The following is a 21,123-nucleotide window of genomic DNA, read 5'->3' as shown; positions in this document are numbered from 1 at the left end:
GGTTTCAAGTTCTCTGCTTTGTGTGTGAGAGGTGTGTTCTTGGGAAGGAGGCCATGCTTATCCCTCCTATATTTTATTTATTTATTTATTTAGGGTGACCATATGAAAAGGAGGACAGGGCTCCTGTATCTTTAACAGTTGTATTGAAAAGTTGTATAGAAATGTAATAAATAAGTAAAGTTATCCTTTAAACACCTCCTGAAAACATACCTTTTCAAAAAAGGTTTTTCCAGGGCTGTAATTTATTTTGATTTTTAACGTTTAAAGTTTTGCGTTTATTCTGACTTGTTGTGTTCTTGTTCTATTTTATGGTTTTAATTGTGAACTGCCCAGAGGGCCTCAGTGTTAGGGCAGTATAAAAATGTAAATAAATTAGGGTGACCCTATGAAAAGGAGGACAGGGCTCCTGTATCTTTAACAGTTTCATGGAAAAGGGAATTTCAGCAGGTGTCATTTGTATATATGGTGAAATTCCCTCTTCATCACAACAGTTAAAGCTGCAGGTGCCCTGCCCTCTTTTAAATCTCGTTACTCCAGTATAGCTCTTGCAGCTTTAACTGCTGTGATGAAGAGGGAATTTCCCCAGGTTCTCCATATACACAAATGACACCTGCTGAAATTCCATTTTCCATGAAACTGTTAAAGATACAGGAGCCCTGTCCTCCTTTTCATAGGGCCACCCTAATTTATTTACATTTTTATACTGCCCTAACGCTGAGGCCCTCTGGGCAGTTCACAATTAAAACCATAAAATAGAACAAGAACACAACAAGTCAGAATAAACGCAAAACTTTAAACGTTAAAAATCAAAATAAATTACAGCCCTGGAAAAACCTTTTTTGAAAAAGTATGTTTTCAGGAGGTGTTTAAAGGATAACTTTACTTAGTTATTACATTTCTATACCACCTAACAGCCAAAGCTCTCTGGGCGGTTCACAACAATTAAAACCCTAAAATGCAACATGATAAATTACAATATGAAAAATTAAGAACATCAGAAGAGCCCTGCTGGATCAGACCAAGGGTCCATCTAGTCCAGCACTCTGTCCACACAGTGGCCAACCAGCTGTCAACACAGCAGGACGCGGGTACAACAGCACCCTCTCACCCATGTTCCCCAGCAAGACAGGGATTCAGCACCCTGAAAATATTTACTTTTGTTTTAAAAACAAGTTTCTGGTCCTTATGGTTGCAAAGGTTAACTTGAAACTGTCTGTGCAACGCTTGGTCAGAGTTCAGAAACCAAAGAGGAGGTTCAGGAGTGGCTGCAAATAACCTGTTGATGGGAAAGCCACAAGCAGTGCATGAGTGCAACAGCACCCTCTTACCCATGTTCCCCAACAACTGATGCACATAGGTTTGCTGCCTCTGATACTGGAGGTAGCATATAGCCGTCAGGAGTAGGACTCATTCATAGCCTTCTGCCCCAGAAATTTGTCCAACCCTCTTCTAAAGCCATCCAAACTGGTGGCCATCACTACATCTTGTGATAGCCAATTCCATAGCTCAACTATGCACTGTGTGAAGAACTCCTTCCTTTCATCTGTCCTGCATCTCCCACCAACTTAAAAGTTTAAAACTATCTTAGCTCCTTCTTATGCCTGCTTAGGGATGACTTTGTTGGGCCATGGCCTATGAGCAGATAAGCAGAACTTCCTTTGGTTTACTTACGTTGTGTAGGGTGACCATATGAAAAGGAGGACAGGGCTCCTATATCTCTAACAGTTGTATTGAAAAGGGAATTTCAGCAGGTGTCATTTGTATATATGGGGAACCTGGTGAAATTCCCTCTTCATCACAACTGTTTAAGATACAGGAGCCCTGTCCTCCTTTTCATATGGTCACCCTAATGTTGTGGGGCAAAGAGGGAGGCTCCCTTACCCTGGGGGAGGGGGCAGCCAGTGTGGTGTAGTGGTTGGGGTGCTGGGCTGGGAGTCAGGAGACCCGAGTTCTAGTCCCCACTCGGCCATGGAAACCCACTGGGTGACTTTGGGCCAGTCCCAGACTCTCAGCTACTTCACAGGGTTGTTCTTGTGAGGATAAATATGGAGAGGAGGAGGATTATGTACACCGTCTTGAGTTCCTTGGATGGAAAAAGGCAGGATGTAAATTCAATAAATAAATAGGATCATAAGGACGCTTGGGTCATGTGAGGGTGGCATCTGACTCTGATGCAGTGAGCAGGTCTACAGTGGAAGTCACCAGCAACCCAAGAGGAGAAGTCTGGGCATGGCACCAGTTGTGTGTACAAACTTCCTTTCAGGGTTTTACGGACTCAAGGCAGGGAGATTTGCAGGGCCAGAAAAACTTGCTCCGTGCCTGCAGTGTTAGCAGGGATGGGCAAAGGGAGTTCCCAGTTCTGTCTTGCGGTAGGCCTGGGTGGACAGAAGGGAGATGATGATGTAGTGGTAGATCTCTCAGGCCCAGGAGCCAGATTCAGCCCACCTGGGGTCCCAGTCGAGCCCAGAAGGTCACATTCCTTCTCGTCAACCCAAACCCATTCTAAAAGGTAGAAATGCCTCTCTTAAGGATTAGTGATCAGGTGTAGGAGCTTCCAGCTGAAATATGCTCATGTTTGGGGCATTTGGAACATACCCATTTTTGCTTTTGGCCCCACCCACCATTGGAATGCGGCCCCCAAGCGCTTCTCCAAAATGGAAAATGGCCCTCGGGCTGAAAGAGGTTCCGCGCCCTTGCTCTAGGTGATTTGCAATCAATCAACACGGCTTTCTCCACTCCAGTAGCAGTTTTTAGGTCCAAATTAGCCTGTTTGAATCTGTACTAAACTCAGGTGTAGATTTGTTTGAATACACACACACACACACACAAGACACACAAATTTAATGGAACCCATTCCAGGATGCATCTCAGTGGGTACAGTGGACCATTGGCTCTGCCCCTTGGGCTGCCATTTTGCATCTGGCTCCAGCTGGGGGACCTCGGGAGCCCAAGTAAAAATACAGAGTCGTTCAGGGGGCCCCAAGGCGGTGCCTGTGGGCACCGCTGCATCTGTAGAGACCTCCAATGGTGCCCATGAAGCTTTCACTCCCTGCTGTCTTCAAAATTTTATTTTTAAGAAAGAAATCTTGAAAAATAGTAGGACGACAGGGTCTCCTTCTTTTTCCTGAAACTGCACTGGTCAGCTGTCAAAGGGGCAGGAAGAGACGGAAAGAGTGGCTTCCTGGACACCCCAGTCTTCTTCCACGTACACAAAGCTTTCCCTCTCTCTCTCTTTCTCTCTCTCTCCTCCCAGCCTCTAGCCTCAGTATTTCTCTTACCCAGGGCTGGGCAGAGGGGGAGGGCAGTGGGGCCAGTTGGCATGGGCCTACAATTTTGAAGAGGCCTACTCCGAGTCCCCCTGGTAGAGGCAAAGGGGGACCCTTTGGTAAAGATTTGTTACAAAGTAGCTCTCCTGTGAGTGAGCAGTACTGATTCCATTTTGAGACAGCCGAAAAGCCAAGGTGTCTTCACCACCACCACCACCACCACCCCATCTCCATCAGAGATGAGACAAAAACACATGGATGGGGCTGAGAGCCATCACAAAAGGCTAGATCAAGCGAATCAAGTCATACTTTTGGTCTGCAATGGTGCAAGAACGTTTGAATGGATTTGCAGTTTGGAACATTGACATTGACAAGGCAAAGTTGCTTGATTTTTCTGTTGTTGATGATGAATTTGCCCAAAGAAAAGCACGTAAAGCATTTCTGAATGAGAAGAAGTTATGTCTTATATACATCTTGAATAAAAGTGCTTGCCATTACCTTTTTTTAAAATAAATTGTTCTAGTTCATATGTATTTAGAACTGATTCAAAATACTTAATGAGTAGTTTGAAATGGGGCCTACATTTCCCACCTGGCCTGGGCCTATTACTAGGGTGACCATATGAAAAGGAGGACAGGGCTCCTGTATCTTTAACAGTTGTACTGAAAAGGGAATTTCAGCAGGTGTCGTTTGTATATATGGAGGAAGGAAAGGAAAGGAACCTCTCGTGCAAGCACTGAGTCATTACTGATTCTTGGAGGGACGCCAGCTTTCGCTGACGTTTTCTTGGCAGGCCTTATAGCGGGGTGGTTTGCCGTTGCCTTCCCCGGCCGTTATTACCTTTCCCCCAGTTAACTGGGTACTCATTTTACCAACCTCGGGGAGGATGGAAGGCTGAGTCTACCCGAGCCGGCTGCCTGAAACCAGCTTCTGCTGGGTTCGAACTGAGGCTGTGGGGAGAGTTTCAGCTGCAGAAACTGCTGCTTTACCACTCTGCGCCATGCCCTGCCCTCTTTTAAATCTGGTCACTCTAGTATAGCTCCTGCAGCTTTAACTGTGGTGATGAAGAGGGAATTTCACCAGGTTCTCCATATATACAAATGACACCTGCTGAAATTCCCTTTTCAGTACAACTGTTAAAGATACAGGAGCCCCGTCCTCCTTTTCATATGGTCAGCCTACCTATTACAAGCTTTGCCTGGCCCTGCTCTCACCTGACCCTCCTTTTTCTTTTCTGCTTCTTTGTCTAGCCTTGCAATTTCACTCCCCTTTCTAGCCTTTTCTCTCCTTCTTCACACACACATAAACACCCACCCACCACCTTAGAATCATAGAATCATAGAATAGCAGAGTTGGAAGGGGCCTACAAGGCCATCGAGTCCAACCCCCTGCTCAATGCAGGAATCCACCTTAAAACATCTCTAACAGATGGTTGTCCAGCTGCCTCTTGAAGGCCTCTAGTGTGGGAGAGACCACAACCTCCCTAGGTAACTGATTCCATTGTCGTACTGCTCTAACAGTCAGGAAGTTTTTCCTGATGTCCAGCTGGAATCTGGTTTCCTTTAACTTGAGCCTGTTATTCCGTGTCCTGCACTCTGGGAGGAGTGCAGGAGTCCCTTCTTGGACAGGGACTCTCTGATGCCAGACGAGGAGCGCCAGGCTGGACCTGGGATCAAGATATGGAAAACTTTTCCTTTTCTTTTGAGGCTGGGGACAGTGTGTGTGTTTATAGGATGAGCAGAGCAATCCTAGGTAGACCTACTCAGAAGTAATTCCCACGGAGTTCCATGTAAGCATGCATAACATTGCAGCCTTACATAGGTTTGTTGTTGTGCTGCTATAGGGCCAGATATGTGGATTGGTGTTGGAATTCTTCACCCTTCCTTTGCTTGTACTCAGTTTCTTGAGTGAATTACTTGTCTTTTAACTAAAGCTGCTGGGGAATATTGAGATGGACTAAAATGTGTTGGGTTTTCTAAGAATCCAACCTGCGGAATCCGCTCCATATCTGCCCTATCCAGGCCGTGCGGAGTCTGTGGACTTTCAGATATTTTTTGTTGCTTGTTATGACTTTTCCAAGTCCACATTTTCCATATGATTGCGCCACTCTGGAAGTGCTTTCGAGGCAGGGATTTTGTAAGATGCGAAACAGCCTTTAGACTTCTCCCAGGGGGCAGAGTTCAGATCCCAGCAAGTCCTTGGACTCCTGCGCTGTTTTCCTGCCTTTTATATAGAACCCTCAGAGAACCTGGCTTTGCAGAGCATTTTTCTTCTCTTTCCTGAAGATGAGAACAGATTCTCCCAAAGTGCATGCCTCCCTGTGCACACGCAAGGAACTTCACATATTGGAAATCTGACATGGGGATTGAGGCCCGGAGTGTAAAAGTAACGGACTATGCAGCAGGAGGTGTATAGAATCAGCACAGTGCGTCAGAAATTGCGCCGGAGCGGAACACTGTGAGCCTGTGCGTGTGCCGGGGATGGGCGACTTTCGGGGTCCCAGGGGCTACTTTCCACAAGAGCCTCCCGTGAGTCACACACTTGCTGTGCCCCTGAATTTTGGGGTGTGATGACAGCAGAAGCAAGTTGGCATTTTGCCACTGAAATTTGTCAGGAAACCACGGCGGGGGCTGCAAAAGGACGCATTTAGCTTGATTCTAAACTGTCTTTGTTCCTTTGCAGCCTCCATCGCAGTTTGCCACTGAAATTGGGTGGCCAACCGCTGGTTTTTCAAATATTTTTGCCTGCACTGCACTGCTGAATTCCGTGGCATGCAGAGATGGCAGCAAAGGTGGTGGAAGCTGAAATCACTCATACACACACACACCCGTAAACCTACCTTCTCATTGCTGTTGTCATCAGCTGCTCCTGCTCTTCCTCATCGTCGCTACCACCTGCTTGCTTGACGTGCAGAGAGCAGGTAGAAGCAGCAGCAACAACTACTGCTCCTTCTTCTCACGACCACGACGGCCTGGGCCAGAGCGAGAGGCAGGTGAACAAGCAGGACGCAGCAGTAGGGTGACCATATGGAAAGGAGGACAGGGCTCCTGTATCTTTAACAGTTGCCTAGAAAAGGGGAATTTCACCAGGTGTCATTTACATGCATTCAGCACCTGGTGAAATCCCCTCTTCGTCATCACGGTTCAAGCTGCAGGAGCCCTGCTCTCTTTTGTATCTGGTCACTCTAGTATAGCTCCTGCAGCTTGAACTGTTGTGATGAAGAAGGGATTTCACCAGGTGCTGAATGCATGTAAATAACACCTGGTGAAATTCCCTTTTTTAGGCAACTGTTAAAGATACAGGAGCCCTGTCCTCCTTTCCATATGGTCACCCTACACAGCAGTGAAGCAGAGGAGCGACTCCAGGGGGCTCCAGTCAGGGTGGCCCTGCTGGGATATGGGCCCCGGCTGGTGCCCAATTATGCCTACTCCTGGCCACAATAGAAACCGGGGAGGCACATGTGCTTCCCTCCACCCCCTACGGTGTGTTGCCAACTCCTGGTTATGTACCAGGGCCAGGCTGTGTGATGGAGAAAGAATTGAAACTGCCAGGCTGCCTAGGAGAATGGGAAGGGTTCCTGCAAAGCAAGCCACTCCACCGCATGCTTCAGCTCTTGTGTGCATGGTTGGCCCTGTGCTGGCTCTGCCATATTCCTCACTGGAGCGCCCCACACTCATGAGTCCTTGTCGGGGACCTGATGCTGCCTGCAGCATCGCATCCGTCCCAGCCCCGAGCGCATGTCACCTTCCCTTTGTGCCTGTACCGTATCAACTGCTTTAGTCCAGCCGTTTCCTTGATCTCCTATTCAAATTTGCGAACGCCTCTCTTGCGTTCAGAAGTTTTACAGTCCGGGAAGGCCAGGACCACACTATCTATTTCATGCACGTTTGCATCTGTGCAACCAAAAGGACAGGTTGAAAGGAAGCTCCTTAGTTTTATCTCTCAATTACTTTTTTTTTAAAGAGGCCAGTGTAGAAGCAGCAACTTTTAAAAAGTTTCTTCCAACCCCCAAATCCTGGGAGGGGGGGCTCCTTAACAATCCAGACCTTCCCCCCCTCTCCTTTTTCCCCGAGGGCCCCCACACCCACCCTGGCCGAAGATGTTCTGTCATCTTTCACGGGATCTGGCTGTTCCCGGTGCCTTAAAAATAGTTCCCTTAGCAACTGCCGAGATCGCGGCTTGCATTGTCCTGAGGCGAATTCTCCGGTTAAATGTCGCCAGCTCCCTGGGGCAGCTGCGGGAGCCAGGCCTGCTCAAAACTCGGCTGTCCCTGCCTGGCCCCGGGCGCGGCCGCCCTCTTCCCACCCGCCCCGGGGGCTGCGTTCTGTTGACCGATGCGCTTAGAGTGTTGCTCTAGCCTGACGACATGTTTTCCTAACTCTGCGGGTCTCCGTCCGTGGCCGCCTCCCTCCGGGCCCAGCTGTTGGCTCCCTGTGGCTAGCATAGCAATGGGGCAGCAGGAATATGGCAGGGCCCGGGCCTACCTTAAAAAGCCGGAGTGTGAGGTTGACCTCTCCGCTCACCCCAGGCGGCACGGGTGGAGGGCTTTGGCATGAGCGGAGGGGGGTTCTTGCCTTGTTCCTTCAGCTGTTGCAGCGTCAAGCGAGCGGAGCAGCTTGTGCCCGGAAACCCTCACCCTGACAACACAGCAGCAGTGTCCTTTCGTCTTTTTATTATTCTACCATTGCCGCCGCCCCCCCCCCCCCCGCGCAATAAAATGCCTGTAATGGAGGCATAGCAGCACAAAACGACTTGATGGCCAACCTCTCTCTCTCACTCTCCCCCTGATGCTTCCAGATCCTAAAGCAGGGGTGGGGAACTGCAGACCTGGGGGGCCAAATCCCGCCTTCCCCATCTGGCCCTTCGTAGTCCCCAGAGGGCCATGCTCTCTTTCTCTGACCCCACTCCCTTTCCCTAACCTAGGCTGACCATATGAAAAGGAGGACAGGGCTCCTGTATCTTTAACAGTTGTGATGAAGAGGGAATTTCAGCAGGTGTCATTTGTAGGCATCCAGCACCTGGTGAAATTCCCTCTTCCTTACAATACTTAAAGCTGAAGGAGCCCTGCCCTCCTTTGTATCTAGTCAGTCTAGTATAGCTCCTGCAGCTTTGAGTGTTGTGATGAAGAGGGAAATTCCCCAGGTGCTGCATGCATACAAATGACACCGGCTGAAATTCCCTCTCGATCACAACTGTTAAAGATACAGGAGCCCTGTCCTCCTTTTCATATGGTCACCCTACCTAGCCCTACTATATATTGCCCCTGGGGAAATTCATTTCCTCCAGCTACTGTACGGATTGTAGCTAAGCTCAGAGGGGGCAGGGAATCCCGGGATGGTGGCGGCAGATGACCTCAGCGCCCCTGCTAATAAATGAGTGCCAGTACTGCGCTCTTACGGACCCTGGCTCCACTACACCGCTGCTGCTCAGGGCTCAACTGGGTTTACATTGCTTCTCGATGGCTGCGGCCCACCCGCCCTGCCCTTCCAATGGGCCCCCTTGCCCTGCTGTCCATCGCCTGCAGTGCATTCTTCCAAATAACGTGCCCAGGCCTCAGCTACTCTGGCCATGGGGCAGTTCCTCGGCTCCAAATGTTCTCTCCTGCAAGGCCATAGAAGAGAAGCTGCCTTGCCCTTCCGAATTGCTCTCCTAGTGAGCTTGGACTCAAAGTCCGTGCCTGATGATCTCTGATAATCCAGAAGAGGAAGGTTTCGTCTTCTCTTCCTCCCCGTTCCCAAGTTCTAATCCTCCTCCCCTAATGCCATGGCTAGGTTCACACATTGTTCAAACTGCGTAGCAACAATCCCTAGGCCCCGAAGAACTGATCCTAGCATTCCCTGGGAAGAGGGGATGATTGTTAAACCAGTGTGAGTCTCCTTTCTAATTTGGGTGGAGTTTTCCCACCCCGCAGCCTTGTTTCAGAACTGACGATTGCACCAGGAGATGGACACCCGGAGTGCAACCCTGTTGATTTTTCCTGGACCGCTCTGTGGCTTTTAATACCGTCTCTCCTCCCCGGGTCTTGTTGCAGAGATGGGCTGAGTGGGCACTGCCCTTTAGAGGTACTACCCATTCTTATTTATTTATTTGTTGCATTTCTATACCACCTAATAGCCAAAGCGCTCTGGGTGGTTCGCAAACATTAAAGCCATCAAATACAGGATATAAAGAACATAATATAAAAGCACAACCAGGATAAAACCATGAATCCCATAAGGTGATGTGGGTTTCATGGCCTTCGGCCTGTGGGTGCCACGAAGTTCCATCTTGCCTCCTCCCATGCTTTTCAAGATCTGCATGAAATTGCCGGAGAGAGGGCCTGCTGAGGTTTGGGTTGAAGTGTCCATCTTCCTCTCATTTTCCATCAACTGATCCCAGGAAGACAGCAGTAGAAATGACAAATCAGGGTCTTCTGAGATCCATTCAGGAATGGGTGGGGCTGAACTACCTGAAATGTTAGACAGGTAACATGGAGCTGCAATTGGCCAGGGCGATCTCAGTAAGGATACGCAATGTATCCTGGGGGGGGGGGGGGGTTGCCTTTGCCCTGAAAGAGCCTGGGTGTTGTCTGGGGATACACCTTGGCTTTGGTACTTTCTTGGGTGCACAGCTCTGAACGGGGTGGGTGGGGGACGGACACTTTTCTCAACCTAGGCTGGTACATCTACTTCAGTCAATCAAAGTTAGGCTGACGGGTATTACCCAGAGGACCTTCTCTTCTGCTGCTCCCAGACTGTGGCCTGGCCTGCTGGAGGAGACTCATCAACTTGACAGTCTAGTAGCATTCAAGAAAGCTATCAAGACTGATCCATTCCGGCAGGCCTATCCAGGGGAATTTTAGGATGTTTTTAGAATGTTTTTAGAATGTTTTAACAACGTATATTATGTTCTTAATTCAGTTTTATGTATTTTATATTTACTGTTGTTCCCCGCCTCGATCAAAATGGAGAGGTGGGTAAGAAATAAATTATTATTATTATTATTATTATTATTATTATTAATTATTATTTTTCCTGTGGCCACCTTTTATTTTTGTAAACCACCTTAATTGCTTTAGATGTACAAACAGGGTAACAATAATAAATAATATTAAGTCCATGCTGGTGCCCTACCGAGGTGTTGGACTACAACCCCCATTATTCCCACCTGGTGTGGGTGTTCGACTGGGGAGGATGGGGGTTGTACTCCAACACATCTTGAGGGCGCCAGCTTGAGGATTTCTCTGGTTTCACTGCTTTCTAAGTAACCATTGCGCTCTTCTCCGTGACCCAGTTGATTTGAGAGCAGCAGAATTTGAACAATGGACTGAGAAACAATCTGTTCCTTTATCCCTAGATAAAGTTGGGGGTAGAAGTGGGGGCGGGGGACAGTCCTGGCCGTGACTATTGGCACTGAAGGTACAGAAGTTCTTTGTGGTTATCTGCCTTATCTTTCCAGCAACCTTGTCGAATTAGGTTAAAGCACAGAGACAAGAGAGCAGAAACCTCCACCCGTTAAGAGTTTCACAGTTGGGGAAGCGGAAGTGTGAAACTGTCTGTCCCATGCTTAGATGCCCAGGAAAAGGACTGGCATCAGTACCGGGCAACCTTGGGCAGTCTGACAAGACCCACCACTAACACCCACCCTGGACTACCTTCTTATCCCTCCCCCATCCTACCACTCCAACAGGGCCACCCAAGACATTTTGCTGCCTGAGGCAAAAGACAAAATGGCACCCCCTTCCATTCTAGGTACAAAAGTTGACTGGTGGTTGAATCTTTCTTCAGCATTGGCAACGGGACAGCATCCTTCACCACATCTGAAGGCAGCAGGCTAGCTTAGGGGGCGCAGGGCTGCTCATGTGGCCCACGGCTCTCTCCTTCAATGCCTTGCTGCCACTTCCCATCATCTGCCGCCTGAGGCAACTGCTTCACTCGGCCTAATGGTAGAGCCAGCCTTCCACTCCCAGTAGTGCTAGTCTGTTAGGCCTAGCTACCATTTAAAATACCCACATTGTCCCTGATGTAGCATTGCCCCAGGGCATTGTGGGAAATTAAAAAGGCATTCCAGCCCTCCACTGGCCACCAGAGGGTCCTTTGCCCAGGCCCCCCCTGAGACCTGGAACCATTCTCTGGGACTGCTTAAAATGTGTACCAGCTTCACAGCAAAAGATGGTTTGGTATCTTCAGTGAAGGGCCCCCATTTTTACGGGGAGTGGGGCGTTTACCACTTTGTTCTGCTCTATTCAGTCCTCATCTGAAGTAGTATGTCCAGTTCTGGGCACTGCACTTTAAGTAGAATCTGGACAAGGTTCAGCGGAGGGTATCAAAGAGGGAGAGCGATATGGAAAATAAGCTGTACGAGGAAAGGTTGAGGGAACTAGGCATTTAGCCTGGAGAAGAGAAGACGAATTTGGAGAGCTCCTGTAGAGTTCTGACTGGTTCTGACTGGAACCTGGCATGGATTCACTGCCCCATGGACATCGGAGTCACCAGCCTCCACTGGATAGGTATGCCAAAGATTTGCCTGAATAAAAACATCTTTGCCTTCTGGCAACAAAGAGGGAACCAACCTAGGCCTAACCTACACCAAGCAGGATATAGCACTATGAAAGCGGTATGAAAGCAGTATATAAAAGGCAGGAGCTACACTAGTGCTTTATAGCGATATTGAAGTACACTGACAACTGCTGGGGCCCGTGACACATGCAATATACCGCTTTCATACTGCTTTCATAGTGCAATATCCTGCTTGGTGTAGATTAGGCCCTATTCTCTCTTGGCAGGGAGTTTCAGAACTTGGGAGTGGCCACCGAGAAGGCCCCGTCTCACATCCCCACCAGACATGCCTCTTTTGGTGGTGGGACCGAGTGAAGAGGCTCCCAGAAAGTTCGTAAAAACCTGGGCAGGCTCATATGGGAGAAGGCAGACTTTTGAGGGATGCTTTCGTCCTAGCTTCCCTGCATCAAGTGGGGTTGGGTGGGGAGAGAATGGTGGCGTACAGGTCCTGCAAGCCCCCTTCTATCTCTGCTATTCCACCAGAGAACAGGAAAGAAAAAGGAAGAAATTGACAGCCCGTTTACTGTGGCTGTGTCAAGGGGCTGTTCTTATCAGAGCTGAGATTTTGTCAGCCTTACGACTACAGTTTGCATTGTCGTGAGCAAAACTTCTTAAGAACATCAGAAGTGCCCTGCTGGATCAGACCTAGGGTCCATCTAGTCCAGCACTCTGTTCACACGGTGGCCAGCCAGCCGTCGGCCAGGGATCAACAAAACAGGACATGGTGCAACAACTCCCTCCCACCCATGTTCCCCAGCAACTGGTGCACTCAGGCTTACTGCCTCTGATACTGGAGATAGCACTTGGAAAGCACTTTTTTAGAGCCCATGTCCTTATAAAGATGTTTCCTATAGCCCTGGAAGAGGAGGAGCCCGTCGTGTGTCGCTACATCTGGGGCGGACGGTCAACTCTCCTCTGGTGGGAGAGTTACTAATCTACATGTCTGTGAATTGTAAACAGTCCTGGTAGTAGCTCGGCTGTTGTCTGGAGCTGCCCCTTTCCAGCATGTAATTCCTCTGCTGAGGGAACTGCACTGGCTGCCTATTCGCTACCGGGCCAGGTTTAAGGTTCTTGTACTTGTGTACAAAGCCCTAAACAACTTGGGACCAGGATACCTGAGAGAGCGCCTTCTCCCCTACCAACCTGCCCGGTCACTGAGGTTATCTGAGGGCCTGCTCCTGGTGGTTCCACATAAGCCCATCCTCCGATTGGAGTCCACCAGGGGAAGAGCCTTCAGCGTGGTGGCCCCCCTCCTATGGAACTCCCTGCCTCTGGAGGTCAGGCAGGCGCCAACCTTGTATTCCTTTCAGTGCCTCCTGAAAACTTCATTATTCCAGGAATCCTTTCCTTAATGACCAGCCACGCTTCACTTAAAATCTATTTTAAAGTGTTTTGTTTTATTTTATTTTATCTTGTACACCGCTCCAAAATTTTGAGTGAGGAGCGGTAGATAAATATTGTAAATAAATAAATAATCATGAATAAAAGTAACTTCTCAGCTAAGCCTTTTACGCAAGCCAGCTTACATAATTAAAAGGCACGTGTGCACATGTTTGGATGGTTATGTAACCAGTTTCTGTGTGGAATTCCAAATCGCTGTCATGGAGCCTCATCATGGCCCACGCGTGTTTCCCTTTCATTCAGATGCATTGTTCAGGCTCACCCAAAGCCTTGCTTTTGGCTGGAAAACCCAGCGCCTCATTCATGGTTTGTGCCTCATAGGCTGTTGGCTTCGCTGTCTCTTCTCCATTCTGAATGGATGCCGTCGCCCCAGTCGAAGCAATTTTGTTTCACAGAATGTTCTAAAAAAAAAAAAGAATCTAAAAAAAATATTAAGTGCCGTCCTCCCCGCCCCCATGAAAGTAATTGGTAATTTAAAAGGAAAAGGAAAGAGAACTAGCTTTGGTGTTGAAGGGCTTCGCACAGCAACCCACAAACCCACAGACACTCAGCTTGCATAAGAACATAAAAAGTGCCCTGATGCTGGATTAGGCCAAGGGTCCATCTAGTCCAGCACAGCAGCCAACCAGCCATCGGCCAGGGATGAACAGGGCAGGACATGGTGCAACAGCACCCTCCCACCCATGTTCCCCAGCAACTGGTGCACACAGGCTTACTGCCTCGAATACTGGAGGTAGCACACAGCCATAGTGTAAGTTAACAACAACAACAGTTTATTGCTTATTAGCCAATCAGACCATGCACATACAGAAACATAATAAAATACTCCTCACGCCAGAGGTAATACCAAAATACAAAGTGTTAATAAAATGGCCAACAAGAGCAGGTTAAAAACATCTTGTAATCCTGAACAATATTTGTTGATGTATTATATTATATTAATAAGTTTAGTCTTTTATGGCTGCCAGTGACTTTCGTTTCTCCAGAGCCCGTTTGACAAATTTGGCAGTCCTATATTATTATTATTATTATTATTATTATTATTATTATTATTATTATTATTAGCATTTGTATACTGCCCCATAGCCGAAGCTCTCTGGGTGGTTCACATAAGATAAAAACACTTAAAAACAATATACAAAGATTAAAAACCACAAAAACAAGCAAAATACACATACATTTAAAACCACTATAACAACTTTAAAAACAATGAGTCAAAAAAACAGACCCACGGTCATTACATATTGCTAAATGCCTCGGAGAAGAGAAAAGTCTTGACCTGGTGCCGAAAAGATTACAACGTCGGCACCAGGCGGGCCTCGTCAGGGAGATTGTTCCACAGTTGGGGGGCCACCACAGATAAGGCCCTCTCTCTTGACGTGTAATAATCTGTATCAGCCAGTGGTGTTAGAGTTATGCTTGCAGAGGAGATATAATTGAACCCAACCATTAAGAGCTCGCTTCTCGGCCTTTTGGCTAAGATCAAGTGTAGTGTAAGTTAATACACTAGAGGCAGCTGGACAACCATCTGTCAGGGATGCTTTAGGGTGGATTCCTGCATTGAGCAGGGGGTTGGACTCGATGGCCTTGTAGGCCCCTTCTGGCTCTGCTATTCTATGATTCTATGAATACTGTGCTTACAGATGTTGCACATTGGCCTTTCCTAGCCTGGTGCCCTTTAGCTATGTCAGATCACAACTCCTATCATCCCCAGGCAGACGTGAGTCCCTGCCATGCATACATGCCCCTACATGTCTACATTGCATGCACTCTTCATCCTGAACTCATGGCCTGGAATTTGGGAATTTGTTAACTCTAGGACTGCTGTGCCCTATTTGGGTTAGTGGGTGTAGGGGTAGCCTGAAAGGCAGGTATTGGAGTCCTCATGGAGCCAGTGTGATCCAGTGGATATTGAGATTTGTACTTGAAAGGTTGTCACACAGAGGAGGGCCAGGATCTCTTCTCGATCATCCCAGAGTGCAGGACATGGACTAATGAGCTCAAGTTAAAGGAAGCCAGATTCTGGCTGGACATCAGGAAAAACTTCCTGACTGTAAGAGCAGTACGGCAATGGAACCAATCCCTAGGGAGGTGGTGGGCTCTCCCACACTAGAGGCCTTCAAGAGGCAGCTGGACAACCATCTGTCAGGGATGCTTTAAGGTGGATTCCTGCATTGGGCAGAGAGTTAAACTTGATGGCCTTGTAGGCTCCTTCCAACTTTACAATTCTATGATTCTATGACCTAGGTTTAAGTCTACTAAGTCTTCTGCCATGGACTTGTATGTGGCATTGGGCGAGACACCTGCTTGGTTTGCTGTCTATAAAGTGGAAGTAGGAGCATGGCCAACTTCCATGTGGGTGATATTTCTATCTCATTTGTAAGTGGAGGCTGGTGGCTTTGATGTCAGTGGGGTGATGAATCCACTCCGGGTTTCAATCAGAACTCTAAAGGAGCTGTCCAAGGTGCTTTACACCTTAGATAGCTCCTTTAGAATTCTGACTGGTTCTGACAGAAACCCGGAGCGGATTCACCACCCCACTGGATTGTTGCTGCCAGCCTCCACTGCTACTCATCTGTTGGTTGCGGCGTCCAGGGCAACGTACCAAATTTTCCAACTGCAAAAGAAATCCCTAAAATCAATAAAACAAACAACAAAATGATAAAACGAAGGTAAATGTTGCAAGTTAAACAAACAAGCAACTACACACACACACATACACCCCGGCAGAGATCAGTCCAGTAAAATGACATTAAGATAACTCAGCTTGGTAGGCCGGATGCCTGCTGGAATTTTTAAAAATGCCTTCCGTAGATGAAAGGTCAAGAGAGAGGGGGCGAAATTAATCTCCTGTGGCAGGGAGGTCCACAATCTGTGTGTGGCCTGAGAAAAGGTCCACTCTTGCCTCCAAGCTGTGCCTCTCTCGACCACCAGCACAACACGGAGAAGAATGGCCCCGTCCAGATCTTAAGATGTAGGCAGTCCCCAGGTAACCGTAGAAATAAGAAGTTCCCTGCTGGATCAGACCAAGGGTCCATCTAGTCCAGTATTCTGTTCACACGGTGGTCAACCAGCTGTCGACCAGGAACCCACAAGCAGGACATGGTGCAACAGCACCCTCCCAACTGGGGTGTGTAGGCTTTCTGCCTCTGATACTGGCTCAACCATTTAGGACCAGGTTTGTTGATCTTCTTTCAGCCCGAGGGCTGAATGCCATTTTGGAGAACTCTTGGGATCCACATTCCAGTGGTGGGTTGGACTGAAGGCAAAAAAGGTGGAGCCAAAGGTACTAAAAAGAGTGGCAAATCTTAGCTTAAAGCTCTCAGTGTCAATGACTAAGCCTTAGGAGAGGCATTGCAGCTTTTTTTTTAACCGGGTGGGGTGGGGACTGCACAAAACCTGGAAATCACCACACAATTGTGGTGAAGGGGAAGGGGGTGGAACTCTATGGGAAACCCCAGAGGGCCAAATTTGTCCCGAAGGCCTGAGGCTGCGTAACCCTGATTAAGGGCTTAAAAGGCCATAACCAGAACTTTGAATTCTGCTTGGAATCAAACTGGAAGCTGTTGTAAAAGAGGCAGAACGCGCACTCAGTGCTGAGCACCCATTAAGTGGTGGAAGCTTGCAAGCTGTGGCCCGGGAGGAGGACGAGAAGTAGAATCTCTTTGTGTCTGTTGGAGAATGCCCCCCTCAGACCTCCCTCAATCCTCTGGGACGCCTTTCTCCTGCCACCTCCCAACTTGCTCTTAAAAATGTCGTTTCTGAATTCTTGCAACGTCGTCGTTTTCTCCTCCACAGGTCTCGCCTCCTGTGTTCATGGGCCTCATATTTAATGTATCTCTGTATATCTACATGTTCCTTGCTCTCCACCCCTAACGTGCGCCTTTCTCTCTCCCCCTGCAGTCTGTACTGTGCGATGCCAAAAATTCCTCATCTCCAAGGTGGGCGAGGACTGGATCTTCCTCATCCTGTTGGGATTACTAATGGCCCTGGTGAGCTGGGCCATGGACTTTGCCATAGCCACCTGCCTGCAAGGTAAGGAAGGTGATGGACAGGGCCGGTGCCAGACTATTTTGCGCCGTAGGAAGGTGAGCTGCTTTCACCCACCCACCGCAGCGTACCTGGGCGTGGGGTGCCATCTCACCTGCCCAGCCGAAGCGACGCTGGGGTGGGTGGGCAGCTTCAGAACGGTGTGCCCAGCCGGAAGCCGCTCTAGGAGAGCGACTTCCAGGCGCGCCGTTCCGAAGCCGGCCGCCTGCCCCCCCACTCCAGCATCCTGGCTTCGCTTTGGCTGTGCACTCATCCAGCCGAAGTGAAGCCACACCCACCTGCCCCCCCACTCCAGTGTTCTGGCTTCGCTTTGGCTGGGCGCCCACCCAACCGAAGCGAAGCCAGGATGCGGGGGGGCGGGCGGGTGTAGCTTCACTTCGGCTGGATGAGTGCACAGCCAAAGCGAAGCCAGGACGCGGGGGGGGCAGTGGGCAGGGGGCTTCGGAACGGCACGCCCAGCTGGAAGACGCTCTGGGAGAGTGACTTCCGGGTGCGCCGTTCCAAAGCCAGCCACCCACCCCAGCATCCTGGCTTCGCTTTGGCTGGGTGGGCGGGTGGCTTCGGAACGGCGCACCCGGAAGCCGCCCTCTCAGAGCCGCTGTGGGAGAGCGGCTTCCGAGTGCAGCGTTCGGCGCCCCCCTTACCTTGGCGCTATAGGCGGCCGCCTGAGTAGCCTCTATGGTAGCGCCAGCCCTAGTGATGGAGGGCGGGGGGAGGTTAGCACTCCCGTCTGTAAGATGGGCAGGGCAGCTAGCTTCGGAAGACATCTAGGAAATAGAAACCAAATGCACCATTATAAGATGGGGGATACTTGGCTCAGCAATACTACAAACGAGAAGGATCTTGGAGTTGTTGTAGATCACAAGCTGAATATGAGCCAACAGTGCAATATGGCTGCAAGAAAGGCAAATGCTATTTTGGGCTGCATTAATAGAAGTATAGCTTCCAAATCGCATGAGGTTCTGGTTCCTCTCTATTAGGCACTGGTTAGGCCTCATCTAGAGTATTGCGTCCAGTTCTGGGCTCCACAATTCAAGAAGGACACAGACAAGCTGGAGCGTGTTCAGAAGAGGGCAACCAGGATGATCAGAGGTCTAGAAACAAAGCCCTATGAAGAGAGACTAAAAGAACTGGGCCTGTTTAGCCTGGAGAAGAGAAGATTGAGGGGAGACATGATAGCACTCTTCAAATACTTAAAAGGTTGTCACACAGAGGAGGACCAGGATCTCTTCTCGATCCTCCCAGAGTGCAGGACACGGAATAACGGGCTCAAGTTAAAGGAAGCCAGATTCCAGCTGGACATCAGAAAAAACTTCCTGACTGTTAGAGCAGTATGACAATGGTACCAGTTACCTAGGGAGGTGGTGGGCTCTCCCACACTAGAGGCCTTCAAGAGGCAGCTGGACAACCATCTGTCAGGGATGCTTTAGGGTGGATTCCTGCATTGAGCAGGGGGTTGGACTCGATGGCCTTGTAGGCCCCTTCCAACTCTGCTATTCTATGATCCTTTGATAAGACCACAGAGCTGGGCGTGGGTGTCCTTGGGGAGGGGGGCAGTCCCAGGTAGATGGTAAAGATAGAGGAGAATTTTGTTCAGTGCACAGTTTGATAAGAACACAACCCAATTTGCACGGCCCAAATCCTTGGGTCTGGATCGCAGAAGCTGTAATGAGTGGCTACCAGATGAGAAAGTCTCTCTTGCCCACCTGTATGCACACCCTCGTTTTGTCTCTCCGTGCAGCCCAGAAGTGGATGTATGGTGGGCTGGATGCCAATATCTTCCTGCAGTACATGGCCTGGGTCACCTACCCTGTGGTGCTCATCACGTTTTCGGCTGGCTTCACCCAGATCTTGGCTCCGCAGGCTGTAGGTGAGTCATGGGTTGGGATGTGGAGGAATCCGTCTTGGGATGTGGAGGAATCCGTCTTGGGATGTGGAGGAATCCGTCTTGGGATGTGGAGGAATCCGTCTTGGGATGTGGAGGAATCCATCTTGGGATGTGGAGGAATCCGTCTTGGGATGTGGAGGAATCCATCTTGGGATGTGGAGGAATCCGTCTTGGGATGTGGAGGAATCCGTCTTGGGATGTGGAGGAATCCGTCTTGGGATGTGGAGGAATCCATCTTGGGATGTGGAGGAATCCGTCTTGGGATGTGGAGGAATCCGTCTTGGGATGTGGAGGAATCCGTCTTGGGCAGGGGGTGGGGTGGGGGTGGCGGTGGTGGAGCTCACGGATTCTTCATCAGCTTGCTCCGTCCCTGACTTCAGCTCATTTCCCACAAGCTGGGCGAAGTCTGTCTGCACCGACTCAGACCAGTTTGTAGATTTTCCGTTTTTGACAGACTGGAGGAAGATCTCTCTGCCATAAGAGACCCAAGGAATTTCCCCAATGGACTTTATTATTTATTTATTAAAACATTTGTGTCCCGCCCTATATCACTGGGATCTCAGGGCGGCGTACAGATAAAAATATACAATATAAAACAATAAGTATACACAGCTGAAAACAAATTAAACCATTAATCAAGCTAGAACCAGAATAGAATTTAGAAGCCGTAAAAACAATTCAAACAGTTAAAACGATGGGCAAGCTTTTTTTTCCATCTCATTCGCAACCATCTGGGGGTATTTCGTTTCATTTATTACATTTTTATACCGCCCCCTGAGCCAAAGCTCTCTTCCCCTTCTCTCTCTCTCTCTGCCTCTGTCTCTCTCCCTCCAGGCTCTGGCATCCCCGAAATGAAGACCATTCTGCGGGGTGTCGTGCTGAAGGAGTACCTGACCCTCAAGACCTTTGTGGCCAAAGTGATCGGCCTGACGTGCGCCCTAGGCAGCGGGATGCCTTTGGGCAAAGAGGTGAGGGGGGCCCGTGGCACCGTTGTGCTACCGACGGCTTTGGGCCAGAGAGCTCTGGATGTGTCTGTATTGGGAGCACCCCATTAACTCCTTCCTCTTTTTCTTGCACAGGGACCTTTCGTTCACATAGCCAGCATGTGCGCCGCCCTCCTTAGCAAGTTCCTCTCACTTTTTGGCGGCATCTATGAGGTGAGCACCAGGTGGATGGGGTGGCACGGTGGTCCAGGGTGAGAGCTGTGAGGAGCAGGGCTCTGGGGCAGAGTGGTATGGCCAAGAAGCACAGGGGACCTGCTGTAATATAGCAGGCAGGAGCCCAGTTCAAATCTTAGTCCACCGTGTGACCATTTTGTCTTACCCTCAGTCCTCCAATCTGCAAAATGGGGGTAATAGTACAGGCCCGATTTACAGGGTTGTCGGCAAAGATTCCTGCGATAATGTATGGGTGGAGCTCTTTAGCCCTTAAGAAAAGCTCTACAGAATCTGTTTTATTGCAGTTATTCATAATTCTGGGAGCCGGTTGCTAGGAGATCTTTATTCACCCATTCTGGCAGCATAATTCTTGGCACAATTCGAAGCGTTGGTTTTACTTAGCCGGGGGTGAATTTGAAACTGGAGAAGAATTTACCACCCCGTTCACTAGCTTGAGTGTCAAGGATCAGTAAAAGAAAAAGAAAAGGTTTTGAAGTTTTTAGCCCTTGTGTCTAAAAATGCGTGCTGAAACCAAGAGATTTCTAATAGTTATGGGAAGAGGTGTAAGTGCCCTGCTGAGCTTCTTACTCCTCCCCATGGTTGACAAAGGCAGGGGTGCTCATGGGAAATGCCTTTTTCCCATGGTTCCCGATGGCCCCGGATTCTGTTATACAGGCTTGCGGCCATTTTTATTTTTATAATTTTATTATTTATTATTATAAAACATTTCTTAGCCGCCTTCCAGGGCAGAAGCCCTCCCAAGGTGGCTTACAACCATATATAAAACAGTATAAACATTAAAAGCAGTAAAAGCATAGACAGTA

General features: G+C 49.0%; 1 protein-coding gene across 1 annotated transcript in view; it reads left to right on the top strand.

Moving 5' to 3' along the window:
- Positions 1–21,123, top strand: part of CLCN2 (chloride voltage-gated channel 2) — a 94,888-nt gene that overhangs the window by 34,928 nt on the left and 38,837 nt on the right. The window contains exons 3-6 of the mRNA XM_063131868.1: positions 17,108–17,239; positions 18,996–19,124; positions 19,977–20,110; positions 20,222–20,299. Coding sequence (XP_062987938.1) covers positions 17,108–17,239; positions 18,996–19,124; positions 19,977–20,110; positions 20,222–20,299 — 473 coding nt within the window. The remainder of the gene's footprint in view (positions 1–17,107; positions 17,240–18,995; positions 19,125–19,976; positions 20,111–20,221; positions 20,300–21,123) is intronic.

The sequence above is a fragment of the Elgaria multicarinata genome, chromosome 8 (genome assembly GCF_023053635.1).
Source record: "Elgaria multicarinata webbii isolate HBS135686 ecotype San Diego chromosome 8, rElgMul1.1.pri, whole genome shotgun sequence".
Classification (NCBI taxonomy): Eukaryota; Metazoa; Chordata; class Lepidosauria; order Squamata; family Anguidae; genus Elgaria; species Elgaria multicarinata.
This window is presented reverse-complemented; position numbering and strand designations above follow the sequence as displayed.